The sequence below is a fragment of the Gorilla gorilla genome, chromosome 2 (genome assembly GCF_029281585.2).
Source record: "Gorilla gorilla gorilla isolate KB3781 chromosome 2, NHGRI_mGorGor1-v2.1_pri, whole genome shotgun sequence".
NCBI classification, from domain to species: domain Eukaryota; kingdom Metazoa; phylum Chordata; class Mammalia; order Primates; family Hominidae; genus Gorilla; species Gorilla gorilla.
This window is the reverse complement of record NC_086017.1, coordinates 23,956,387-23,970,100: the sequence shown is the minus strand read 5'-3', so window position 1 is coordinate 23,970,100 and position 13,714 is coordinate 23,956,387. Positions and strand designations below refer to the sequence as shown.

The following is a 13,714-nucleotide window of genomic DNA, read 5'->3' as shown; positions in this document are numbered from 1 at the left end:
GTTGATCACTGTCTGAGCTGGGGACATCTTGATGTATTGGTTCTCTAGCTGGTGACTTAACCCTATTAGATTACAGGATTTCTATCATATCATTAGCAAAAGAGGGGAAAAAAAAAAAGCAAAATTTCTTATTCTGTTTAAGGGAAAGAAACCTTCCAAGGAAAGATTGACTGCGGATCCAGGAGGCTCCTCAGAAACTTCCAGCCAAGTTCTAGAAAACCACACCAAACCAAAGACCAGCAAAGGAACCAAACAAGAGGAAACCTTTGCTAAGGGCACCTGCAAGCCAAGTGTCAAAGGGAAGAGGAACAAGGGAGGCAGAAAGAAACGGAGCAAGCCCTCCTCCAGCGAGGAAGATGAGGGCCCAGGAGACAAGCAGGAGAAGCCAACCCAGCGACGTCGGCATGGCCGGGAGCGGCGGGTGGCCTCCAGGGTGTCTTATAAAGAGGAGAGTGGGAGTGATGAGGCTGGCAGTGGCTCTGATTTTGAGCTCTCCAGTGGAGAAGCCTCTGATCCCTCTGATGAGGATTCCGAACCTGGCCCTCCAAAGCAGAGGAAGGCCCCCGCTCCTCAGAGGACAAAGGCTGGGTCCAAGAGTGCCTCCAGGACCCAACGTGGGAGCCATCATAAGGACCCAAGCTTGCCAGCGGCATCCTCAAGCTCTTCAAGCAGTAAAAGAGGCAAGAAAATGTGCAGCGATGGTGAGAAGGCAGAAAAAAGAAGCATAGCTGGTATAGACCAGTGGCTAGAGGTGTTCTGTGAGCAGGAGGAAAAGTGGGTATGTGTAGACTGTGTGCACGGTGTGGTGGGCCAGCCTCTGACCTGTTACAAGTACGCCACCAAGCCCATGACCTATGTGGTGGGCATTGACAGTGACGGCTGGGTCCGAGATGTCACACAGAGGTACGACCCAGTCTGGATGACAGTGACCCGCAAGTGCCGGGTTGATGCTGAGTGGTGGGCCGAGACCTTGAGACCATACCAGAGCCCATTTATGGACAGGGAGAAGAAAGAAGACTTGGAGGTAAGGCCTTGGCTGCCAGGGGCTCCAAGACACAGTCAGGTTATTAAAATTATTCCTGTTTTTGAGCACCTTATATATGCCCAGCACTATGTTGGGTGTTTTTAATGGGTTGTCTCATTTAATTGTCACAGCCATATAAAGCTGGGGCAGTTGCTGCCTTAATTTTAGTGTAAAAAGTTGTGGAGTTGAAAGATGAACTGCCGCGGTGCTTGAGCCCAGGTCTGTGTGGCTTTGGAGCCTGTATACTTTTAGTTATTGCCCAGTTATAAATTTGGAGCTTTAAAATAATTTATGCAAGTAATATAACTCAGACTGAGTGAAAGAAGGAATAACCCATGGATATATTCTCCCCCACTCCCCCATCATGCGTGAATGTAAAGATGTATGTGCAAACACCCCTCATACATAGAACACTCACCTCCTGGGAAAGAGGGGTCTCAGAATGAGACAGACATGATACTGTCTCGGAATGAGACAGTATCTTCAGTCTATTGAGAAGGCAGACCGGGAGGCAGAGACTTCTAGAACATGACAGCTATGTCACTTGATCCTAGAACCAGCACTGACACCAGGAATAGTGCCCGAGCCGCCTGTGTGTACGGCAGTGGTGGTGTTGGGTGCAGCTTGCCATTGCTACACAGGAACATGCCCAGATTTGTCGCAGGTTTATTTCCAGTCCCTCAGGATAGGTAAATTGCAGATTTATTAATCATTTCCTATAGGAGTGCAATGCATCCCATATTGAGTGTTTGCTCCAGGGGTGCATTTTACTTAGTAATGCTAAGTAAAATGGGTGCATTACTAAGTTCATTTTACTTAGTAATGACAGGTTAAGTGGAAAGTATGCAGATGGTATCGTAACTAACCTACCTAAAGCTCAGTGGAAGCTGAACGTGCAGCGTCCTCTCCCACTCTCAGCAACTCCACATTGCCAGTCCTTTCTAGTCTGTTGGGGTTTTTGAAGAGATGCCAAGGGCAAGCCTTAGAGAGCCTGGTGAACAGGGTGACTTACAGCAGTGAATTGCCTACTGAGAAATGAGCAATCTCAGAGAAGGGCAGAGAGAACACTGTCATAGTGGACGAAGAGAAAAGTCGCAGGGTGAGAACCGCTGCTCTCAATTTCCTGTGAGAGCAGACAGGTAAGCTCACGCTCTAGAAGAAGATTGTCCCTTTGAAATAAGACCTTCTTACTGAAGAGCACTGTGTTTTTCTTCCTTGCAGACCTTTAACAGAGCAGGCACTGATCTGCTGTGGCTGGGTTAGGTGTCTAAGCATTCAAATAGGTTAGACAACTTTTTGAAGTTGCCACAAGCCACAGATTTATTTGATTCTTTGTAGCTTTTGATTGATCTGTAACTGACTTACTGGCCAGAGCTACAGATGTGATGTTACAAAACCATTAGTGTTCATGAAACCTTGGCTCCACCATCTGTTGTCAGAACAAGTTAGTCTAAGGATCATCTCCCTCAAACTTCATTTCCTCTTCTAAATAACATGCTCAACTTTGTCTGTCTGGCCTTTGCAGTTTCAGGCAAAACACATGGACCAGCCTTTGCCCACTGCCATTGGCTTATATAAGAACCACCCTCTGTATGCCCTGAAGCGGCATCTCCTGAAATATGAGGCCATCTATCCCGAGACAGCTGCCATCCTTGGGTATTGTCGTGGAGAAGCGGTCTACTCCAGGTGCGTGATGCAGCCTGGTTGGCCTCAGGGGCTTTCTGATGGCATGGGATTAGCAGCCTTCTTCCTAGGCAAGGGTTGCTGATGGGAGCTCATCTGACTGGACAGCATTCTCGGGCTGAGCCAGTGTGCGTGTGCTGTGTGTGTGTGATGTGTAGGAGAGAAGAAAATTTGAAAATTAAAACAGGGTTTAAAAGAATGGCAGGGGAAAAACAGTTACAGGGAAAATAAAATACAAAGTAGGAAAAATAAAATTTAAGATAGGGCAGTATAAAACACGCCCCACAAATATAAGTCAAAAACATACAAAAGGAAGGAATAAAGGATTTGATTATGAAAGTTAAAAGTGAGTGGATTTTTCATGGGTACAGAGCCCTGTTTGGGATGAAAAAGTTCTGGGAATGGATGGTGGTAATGGTTGTACAATGTTGTGAATGGACCTAATGCCACTGAACTGCACACTTAAAAATGGTTAAAATGGGCCGGGCGTGGTGGCTCACGCTTGTAATCCCAGCACTTTGGGAGGCCGAGGCGGGCAGATCACGAGGTCAGGAGATCGAGACCATCCTGGCTAACACGGTGAAACCCTGTCTCTACTAAAAATACAAAAAATTAGCCGGGTGTGGTGGCGGGCGCCTGTAGTCCCAGCTACTCGGAGAGGCTGAGGCAGGAGAATGGCGTGAACCCGGGAGGTGGAGCTTGCAGTGAGCCAAGATCGCGCCACTGCACTCCAGCCTGGGTGACAGAGCGAGACTCCGTATCAAAAACAAAAAAATGGTTAAAATGGTGTATTTTATGTGACCGTGTTTTATACCACAGTAAAAAGAAATAGCTAAAAAAAGAGTGGAATAAGAGCAAAAAATGAATAAAATATATATAAAATTAAAATTGAAAAATGTTAATACAATTTTGAGGTAAGAAAAAAATAGAAACAGGAATTTTGAGAAATGGGAATAAAAAGCAAGTAAAATAAGTGATTTTAAAAGACATGGGATGTACAAGACCAAGAAATAGGAGATGTTCTTAATAAATGAGAAAACAGGAAGGTACAGAAAAGAGAAAAAGGAAGCGTAGGGAAACCCACATGAGAGTGGGCAATTTGAGTCCTCCCACTGGGGATGACTTCCTGCTTGTCAGCCCCCCATGGGAGTCATGCTGGACCCCTCTTCAGGGCTCTGCCCTGTCTTGGAGCTTTCTGTGTGATGTCGGGGGGGGCATGACGCCCTGGGCAGGGGCAGGGCTTTGCTGTTCTGGGACTTTAGCACCCAGCAGTCAAAGGCAGCAGGGGGCCTGGGCTGCCCTGATAGAGGCTTCCTCTTATGGGTATGTACGGGTAGTCGGGAGAAAGCCTGTTGGGAAGAGAATGCAGGCGTCGTCCAGAGGCACCATGTCAGTGATAGAAGGAAGCATTAGAGGTGCATATTTATTGATTTATTTTTTATTGTGGTAAAATATATGTAACATAACATTTACCATCTCAACCATTTTTTAAGTGTACAGCCTACATACAGCATTAAGCACATTCACACTGTCATCCAGCCATCACCACCATCCATCTCCAGATTTCTTTTCCTCTTCCCAAACCAAAACTCTGTCCCCATCAAAAACTCCCAATTCCCCTTCTCCAGCCCTGCACCCACCATTCTCCTTTCTGTCTCTGAGTGTGCCTACTATAGGGAACCATGTAGGTGGAATCATGCGGTATTTATAGTCACATCGTGACTGGCTTATTTCACTTAGCATAATGGCCTCAGGGTTCATCCATATTGTAGCATGGGTCAGAATTTCCTTCCTTTTTAGGCTGTTACTCCATTGTGTGGGTGGACCACATTTTGTTTGTGCCTTCATCCATCAATGGGCACTTGGCTCGTCTCCACCTTTTGGCTGTTGTGAATTATGCTGCTGTGAACATGGGTGTGCAGATAGCTCTTCAAGATTCTGCTTTCAGTTTTTGTTTGTTTGTTTGTTTTTTTGCATATACCCAGTACAATTACTAGGCCAGATGGTAATTCCCATCATTTTTTTAGGAACCACCTTACCATTTCCACCGCAGCTGCACCCATTTTACATTTTCACCAACAGTCCACAAGGTCTCCACTTTCTCCACATCCTCACTGACACTTGTTACTTTCTGTTTTGGTAATAGCCATTTTAACGGGTGTGAAATGGTTAAAAGTTCACATTTATTCTGAGAGGACTGTGTCCATTTCCCTGCTGTTTTCCTTAGGAAGATGTCCAGATGCTGCCTACCTGTCAACCCCTAAGACCCCTTTTTTACCCGCTCCTGTCTGAAGACCACGACCATCACATAATCACTCCTCTGGGCAGTCAAAGATGTTCCGCCCCCAGTGGGAGCATGAGCGGAGCTTTGAGCTCTGGCAGGTTGGTGCTACTGGCAGAAGCGCTGCTCTGGCACACAGGAAACATCTGGTCCTCCCAGCAACCATGTGCAGTAGAAAGGGCAAGCTCACTGTCCCTACTTGATAGGTGAGGACACAGATGCTCCTTGACTTAGGATGAGGTTGGATCCCCATAAACCCATTGGAAGCTGAAAATAGGATATCCTAAGTTGAGAATGCATTTAATACACCTAACCTGCCAAACCTAACCGGACCTCATGTAGGTGGAATCATACGGTATTTATGGTCATTTTATGACTGGCTTATTTCACTTAGCATAAAGTCCTCAAGGTTCACTCCTGTTTTATGTAGCATGGGTCATAGCTTAGCTGAGCCTCCCTTAAACGTGCTGAGAACACATTAGCCTACAGTTGGGTAAAGTTGTCTAACACAAAGCCTATAATGAAGTATTGAATATCTCATGTAGTTTATTGAATACCGAAAATGAAAAAGAGAATGGTTGTATGGGTACTTGAGGCACAGTTTCTCCCAAGTGCATATTGCTTTTGCATCATCATAAAGTTGAAAAATCTTGAATCAAACCACTGGACTTTGGGGACTGTCTGTACTGAGGCTCAGGAAGGTAAAGTGACTTGTCCAGGTGGCCCAGCCAGGAAGTGGCACAGGCAAGGTTCAACCTCCATCCATTGTGCTGTGCTGAAATTCAGCCTCAGATTCCTCTGTGGGTAAGGGTCTGAACCTGCACTAGGAGGAAATGGGGTGCCCTTGCTCATTGGAGCTGCTCCCTGGACAGAGTGAAGGGGTGCAAACTAATGAGATGGGTGTGCCTTATTAAAAATGGCTTGGCAAGGGAGGGGTTGAGCCTCATTGGAAAGTAGATTTGCACGGCTTTGGTGAGCTCTTAGCTCTGGAGGAAGAGTGAAGCCAGAGGAACTTTGCCTGCAGGAATCATTTGACTGTTCCATGTGCAGGTGTCTTGATTCTGTGATAGCTTATTAGCTTATTATAGTTGGCTTCTCTGCAGCCTTCCTTTGGGTTCACTGCCCCCTCCTCTGGACACTTCCCTCCCCCACATGGTGTTAACAGCAGATCAGAGCCTCAGCAGGTGTTTGCTTGGTGGTGGTAGTAAATGTGAGTGTGCCTGCGCACAGCGGCCTTTACCCCATCCTGATAGTCTGCAGCTGGAGCTCTCACAGGCTCTGGACAGCAGAGGAGAAGAAAACCTATGAAGGGGAGGAGTGGTGGAGGCAAGGCACAAAGGCTGCAGATTAGGGTTTGTAAGTGGACACATCCCCCAAAAGACAGGCAGTCCACGTTCAAGGCTGTTTGCCTAGCACAGCTTCTCTGGGCCCCCTAGGAGCTCGGCCTGCTCCAGGGTGGCTGAACCTGAGGAGGGAGCCTGCAGGGCCGCGCTCTCCTCTGTCCCGTATTCCCGCAGTGGGGCTGTGGACTGAGTTACCTTTGTGTCCTGTGTTGGTTCCGCAGGGATTGTGTGCACACTCTGCATTCCAGGGACACGTGGCTGAAGAAAGCAAGAGTGGTGAGGCTTGGAGAAGTACCCTACAAGGTAACTGGAGCTGGGGGGTCCCTGTGGGGAGGGGTGACACAGGACTGTAGCTGAGCGGGAGAGCTGGGGGCAGGGAAGTGATGAGGAGCCTCCCAGTCCTGCCCAGGATCCTGATCAGAAATGTCTCACTTTCCCGGCTTGAGCAGGATTCAAGGAGGAGAGAAACATTTAAATTGTCTTATTAATAAGACATTTGTAAGAAATGGATCTTCCAAAACACAAAAGAAATCTAGGCCAAAAAGTAGGCCTCAGATTCCTATTGTGAATTCAAAGGTTCTACAGGTTGGAATTGAGTTACTGGGTCCTGGGAGGTCAGAGCCCTGCTTTATAGCAGCACGTTCTCCAGTCAGATTGCCCTTCTGTTTGGCAGTTCACTGAGCATTTTGCATGGATGTGATCTCTGTTGCCTCAAAAGCCATAGGAATTGGCATTATGATGCCCATTTTACAGATGAGAAAACTGAAGCTCAGGGCAAGTGACTTGTCCAAGTCCCCACAGTTAGTAAAATCGCAGAGCAGAGCCCAGGTGAGAATCCCAGGCTTTGCCTTAAAGCCAGTGCTCCTTTCACACTGTGCTGCGGCACTGTTAACGCTGGTTGCTCTTGAGGAACACGAACTGAGCGAGGTCCCACAGAGACTATTCACAGGACACACAGCTCCGTACGACCAGAAGTGTACAGTGGCCGATCACAGAGACCATTTACTTCTCATCAGACCCCTGGAGTCCTTGGGGGTTGCAAGACTCCGGGAAGCTGAGTGGGGAGTGGAGGGGCCTCCGCTTAGTGGGAAAGGCTGCAGGCGCTGGTCACGGTCACTGCCAGCAGCAGGCTGGAGTGGGTGATGCCCCCTGCCTGGGCCTGCAGGGTTGCTGAGGATTTTCTCTGCACCATCTCACCTGTCTTTCATGCTGGAACCAGCATAGCAGTGTCCAGTTGAAATGTAACGTGAGCCACACATTTAAATTTTTTAGTAGCTACATTAAAAACCAAAAACAGGTGGAATTTTAACATTAAAATATATCGAGATATATCTAAAATACTATTTCAGCGGTAAGAAATATTTTAAAGTGTTAATGAGATATTTAAATCCATTTTGTTCCTAAGTCTCTCTAATCTTCTGTGTATTTGACTTTCTGTACCTCAGTTCAGACCAGCCACGTTTCAGGTGTGCATTGGCCACACGTGACTGGTGGCTGTCATGGTAGCACAGTTCTGGAATCCCAAATCTCTCAAATTCACCCCTTGTTCTGATCCCCACCACCCCAGCTCCTGCCTCAGTATCTTTTGCTTGGGCAACAGCCACAGCCTCCTTCCCAGCCTGAATCCATTCCCCCGTCAGTCACTAGGCTCTTTCTGTGCATCTTGGCCATCCTCGTCCCACCTTGGCCAGCGCCTTTAGTCTGAGTCCCGCACCCTCCCCATGGTGCATGGTGATGTTCTGGTGCTCACTGCCTCTGCATTCCAGAGGACTTAGGCCCCAGGTCCCAGTGTTCTCCCACCTCTGTGCCCTGTGGGGTCCAGCCCTGTTCTCTTGGGCAACCCCTTGCCCCTTTAAGCCTCTGCTCAGGCGGGACCTGTTCTGAGCAGCCTTTCTTGCCTCCACTGTCTTCAGGGCTGGGCAATGGATTGCCTCTGAGCTCCTGTTCCACCCTGTACTCATCACGCTGAGTTGTAGCTCTGTCTCTTCCCCTGCAGGAGCCTGAGCTCCTAAGAGCAAAGACTGTCCTCGCTCCATCCCTCCTTCATGACTGGGTCATGGCCTGGTCTCCAAGAGATCCCAGTGGAAGTTTACTGAACAGTGTGCTGGGTGAATGGCTTCTCAGAAAGGGACGGTTGTCAGAACTCAGAGTCCCTCTGTCCCTGAAGCGGTGACAGAGAGGGTGCGCCCAGAAATCGTGGCAGGAATGGACATGAGAGCTCGCAGGCCACCCCCAACCTGGGGAATGGTTTTTCACATTTTTAAAGGGTTATAAGAATGAGAAGAATAAAGAATGTGTGATGGAGGCCACGCATGACCCTTTACAGAACAAGCTTGTGGGCCCCTGCACTAGAGGAAGTCTGTATGCTGAGGCCCAGGGGCCAGCCCTCAGCCGCACGCCCATGCCTGACTCCTCTAAGAGTTACGTGACTCTGTCCTTGCCTGTCCTGCGCCCCTTTCACCACTTCACTCCCCAGGGAAGATCTTGGCCTTGGCCACTGCACGCTGTTGGGGAGCACACTGGGAGTCCTGAACTGTCAGTGCTTTCTAGGGCGTGTGAGCAGACATAGGTTATATGTTGAGACACAGGCTCTACTGATGGACAGTTACCTGAATTGTAAATCCTGGTTCTTGTCACTTACCAGCCATCAGCTCTTAAGTGACTTTGTCTCTCAGTCTCAGTCACTGCTATCAGTGATGACAGCACAGAATATAGGCTAGTGGATGAAAGTGCGGGCTCTGGCCCTTACGAGTTGTGTGACTTTAGGCAAATCATTTACCCCGTCTGTGGTGTTCATCTGTAAAACGGAAACAATACAAAGACCTACCTTGTGGGTTTGTTGAAAAAATTAAATAAGTTAATAACATATAAAGCGCTGAAGATAGGCTGGGCGCAGTGGCTCATGCCTGTAATTCCAGCACTTCGGGAGGCCAAGGCAGGTGGATCATTTGAGGTCAGAAGTTTGAGACCAGCCAGGCCAATATGGTGACACCCCATCTCTACCAAAAATATAAAAATTAGCTGGGCGTGGTGGCGGGCACCTGTAATCCCAGCTACTCAGGAGGCTGAGGCAGGAGAATTGCTTAAACCCAGGAGGCAGAGGTTGCAGCGAGCCAAGATTGCACCACTGTACTCCAGCCTGGGCGACAGAGCGAGACTCTGTCTCAAAAAAAAAAAAAAAAAAAAAAAAAGAGGAAAAAGCACCCCAGCTGGTAGGCGTGTTGTGAGGGTTCACCAGGTACCAGGCATGCAGCACTGAGCATGGTGCCTGGCCCAGTGCTGAGGAACTGGATGCCTTTGTTGTAAACTGTGGCCGTGTCCTCTGGTGCAGATGGTGAAAGGCTTTTCTAACCGTGCTCGGAAAGCCCGACTTGCTGAGCCCCAGCTGCGGGAAGAAAATGACCTGGGCCTGTTTGGCTACTGGCAGACAGAGGAGTATCAGCCCCCAGTGGCCGTGGATGGGAAGGTAAGGGCAGCATCAGAAGGGCTCAGGACCAGGCCGCCTTGTTCCCCTGCTGGCCAAATGCTGACTTGCTCACCCGCCACAGGTGCCCCGGAACGAGTTTGGGAATGTGTACCTCTTCCTGCCCAGCATGATGCCTATTGGCTGTGTCCAGCTGAACCTGCCCAATCTACACCGCGTGGCCCGCAAGCTGGACATCGACTGTGTCCAGGCCATCACTGGCTTTGATTTCCATGGCGGCTACTCCCATCCCGTGTGCGTGAGGGGCCTTCGATAGAGGCTAAACAGAGGGATGGGGAGGGGTGGCTCCAGAGATGGGGATGGAAAGCTGGCATGGGGCTGCTGGGAGTTGAGGCCTGGTGGCTCCAATTTTCAGGATGTTACACTGGATTTGCAAAGTCAGTGCTTTACCAATTCTGGCTTCCCTCCAGAGGGAACAGAGCCCATGAAACTGGCATCGTAATGCTGGATTAAAACGTTCTTCCCAGGTTTAGGGACTCACAGGCTAGTGAGCAAAAAACAGTCAGCATCTTTCCCGGGCAGCTGCCTGGTTAGTGAGCTCTGTTCCATGATGGGTGAGGCTGGATAGGGGCTTTCACCCCAGCTTTCTTCGGCAGAATCTGGGGAGGAAGAGGCAGTGCCAGTTTCCACAGGCCTGCCTTCTGCACGGAGGGTGTGGGACACTGGCTGACCCGCAACATCCTTCAGGACCCCTAGTGCTCAGATGTGGCCCACTGTCTTCCGCAAACCGGGGAGGGAGGAGAGGCAGAGCAGGCAGCAGGTTCGAGGGTTGACATCGCGTTGTCCCCCCACAGGACTGATGGATACATCGTCTGCGAGGAATTCAAAGATGTGCTCCTGACTGCCTGGGAAAATGAGCAGGCAGTTATTGAAAGGAAGGAGAAGGAGGTAAGCGCATATGCAGGACTGAGGGACAGCAGAAGTGGGAAGCAATACTCAGCGGGTGGCCTCTTCCCTCCCCAGGCCGCCTCCATGTGCTCCCAGGCTCTTCCCAGCCCTCTCTGACATCATGGCAGGCACCCGAGGGAGCGAGCACTGAATACAGCAGGCTCCTGCCCACCCCGCAGACTCACTATCACTGTCCCTGAGGAGCCTGGGTCCGGGCTCTGGGGTCTACTGCCCCTGCTGCCCACACCTGCCTCTGTCTTGAATCGCCTGTGTCCAGGTTCTGGAAGACCTCACCCACTAAAGAGTTTGGAGTCAGTAACGATTAAAAAGTTATCTGTTTTTGTGGCTTTCAGGTATAGTATATCACTTTGTAAATCAGATCAATTTTTTGGAAGTGAGACTTGGTGTGAAGGAGAGGCTGTATTCTAAAGTGGTGTATATATCTGTCTTTACATTCACAGTTTCCATCTTAATATTTTTCCTGAAAATGTCAGTGCTGAACACTTTTCTCCCACTTCATTTTTGCCTGCAGAAAAGGGAGAAGCGGGCTCTAGGGAACTGGAAGCTGCTGGCCAAAGGTCTGCTGATCAGGGAGAGGCTGAAGCGTCGCTACGGGCCCAAGGTCAGTGCAGGTTCTTTGCAGAGAAGACAAGCTCAGGGGCAGTTTCTTGGAGATGCAGCTCAGAAAGGCCTGGCCCAGATTCTGCCCCAGCATCAAGTCAGGGATAGCTTTGTGTTAGGACACCTCAGTCTTCTGTCTCTAAGGCCGCTTGTTTTTACCTTGTTGGGAAAGGTGTCGCTGGAGTGAGGCCTCAGCTGGCTCTTCTGCCCCAAGCCCTGTCCCAGTGTCCGTTTCTACTGTCCACATGAGCAATGCCATGGGTCTGATTTGGCACTGAACACATAGGGAGGGCCAAGTGTCCTGCATTTGGTGCACCCTTCCGCCTTCCAGTGTTCCCAGTGCCTGTGACCATCCTGCAGGCCTGCAGTGGCCCGCTCAGTACCTCTCTCACAGCACCTGCCATGTGCCAGGCCAGGCTTGGACACAGGTGTGAATTTGACATGCAGCCCTCAAGGGGGCCCCTCCCTGGGGCAGATGGACCCCAGGCCCAGTTACATGGTGTAGTCAGTGCTGTCTCAGACACAGCAGAAACTGCTCTGGCATGTTTTGTTCCCTCTCTCCAACCCTCTGTGCTGCCTGTTTGCCTTTCAACATTTTTTTGTCACGCTCCTCATTCCAGTCCCTCTGGTGGAGAAAAGCCCTTCATCTGACTTTATGTTCTGACCAGCTCCTTGCCGCCTTCTCCATCCAAACCCTCCCTAGCCATCCCAGCTGGCAGGGAGTGCCGCCTCAGATCTTAGGGCTCCGAGGGCTAAACTGTGCATCTTGCCCGTTCAAGACATCATGTGCTTTTGTCCAGAAATGAGGTAGCAAATGCAAGGCACGAATCACAGGCATCCCCAGATGAGGCAGTGTGCTCCTAGAGGGCAGCTTCCTGCCCAGCCATCATCCTTGTGTTCCCCTGCACTCAGCTCATAGCAGGTGCTCCAGTGTCTGCTTGGATGCACCCCAGGCTGGGACGGCTCAGTAAGAAGGGTCTGGGCTCTCTCCCTGCCCTGTCCCATGCCCTTGTCCTCCCAGAGTTACACAGCTTAGGGCAGGCTGGGAACTTGCTGCCTCTTCATGGGGCTTCCTGGTATCTGATTACTGACCCTTGCCTGTGTCCTCCCACCACTGCCACCTGTCCAGAGTGAGGCAGCAGCTCCCCACACAGATGCAGGAGGTGGACTCTCTTCTGATGAAGAGGAGGGGACCAGCTCTCAAGCAGAAGCGGCCAGGATACTGGCTGCCTCCTGGCCTCAAAACCGAGAAGATGAAGAAAAGCAGAAGCTGAAGGGTGGGCCCAAGAAGACCAAAAGGGAAAAGAAAGCAGCAGCTTCCCACCTGTTCCCATTTGAGAAGCTGTGAGCCGAGCGCCCACTAGAGGGGCACCCACCAGTTGCTGCTGCCCCGCTACAGGCCCCACACCTGCCCTGGGCATGCCCAGCCCCCGGTGGTGGGGGCTTCTCTGCTGAGAAGGCAAACTGAGGCAGCATGCACGGAGGCGGGGTCAGGGGAGACGAGGCCAAGCTGAGGAGGTGCTGCAGGTCCCGTCTGGCTCCAGCCCTTGTCAGATTCACCCAGGGTGAAGCCTTCAAAGCTTTTTGCTACCAAAGCCCACTCACCCTTTGAGCTACAGAACACTTTGCTAGGAGATACTCTTCTGCCTCCTAGACCTGTTCTTTCCATCTTTAGAAACATCAGTTTTTGTATGGAAGCCACCGGGAGATTTCTGGATGGTGGTGCATCCATGAATGCGCTGATCGTTTCTTCCAGTTAGAGTCTTCATCTGTCCGACAAGTTCACTCGCCTCGGTTGCGGACCTAGGACCATTTCTCTGCAGGCCACTTACCTTCCCCTGAGTCGGGCTTACTAATGCTGCTCTCGCTGCCTCTTTGCAGTAGGGGAGAGAGCAGAGAAGTACAGGTCATCTGCTGGGATCTAGTTTTCCAAGTAACATTTTGTGGTGGCAGAAGCCTAAAAAAAGCTAAAATCAGGAAAGAAAAGGAAAAATACGAATTGAAAATTAAGGAAATGTTAGTAAAATAGATCAGTGTTAAACTAGATTCTATTCATTACTAGATAAAATGTATAAAGCTCTCTGTACTAAGGAGAAATGACTTTTATAACATTTTGAGAAAATAATAAAGCATTTATCTAAAGATTTGGCTCTATATTTTCTTTCAGCTTTTTTTTTTTTTTTTTTTTAAGAAGGGGTCTTACTGTCTTGCGCAGGCTGGACTCCTGGGCTTGAGTGGTCTTCCTGAGGGCTTTGCCTCAGCTGGCCCTCACAACCACCGTGTGTGGTGGAAAGGCATTGTTCGGGAAACAGTCCCAGCTCCTCAGGACTGCAGGCACCCACACACCACTGCCTGTGCCCAGCTTCTTTCAGATTTACGTCGGTAGTAAC

The 13,714-nt window shown here is 49.8% G+C and overlaps 1 protein-coding gene across 3 annotated transcripts in view; it reads left to right on the top strand.

Moving 5' to 3' along the window:
• XPC (XPC complex subunit, DNA damage recognition and repair factor) overlaps positions 1-13,466 on the top strand; it is a 33,172-nt gene extending 19,706 nt beyond the window's left edge. The window contains exons 9-16 of one of the 3 annotated variants that reach the window (XM_004033661.5): positions 143-1,024; positions 2,550-2,710; positions 6,553-6,634; positions 9,663-9,797; positions 9,880-10,049; positions 10,610-10,703; positions 11,236-11,325; positions 12,454-13,466. In XM_004033661.5, coding sequence (XP_004033709.5) covers positions 143-1,024; positions 2,550-2,710; positions 6,553-6,634; positions 9,663-9,797; positions 9,880-10,049; positions 10,610-10,703; positions 11,236-11,325; positions 12,454-12,672 — 1,833 coding nt within the window. In that variant the 3' untranslated portion in view covers positions 12,673-13,466. The other 2 variants (XM_031009284.3, XM_055381068.2) reach the window with 2 other exon arrangements.
• Positions 13,467-13,714: the final 248 nt, after the last annotated feature.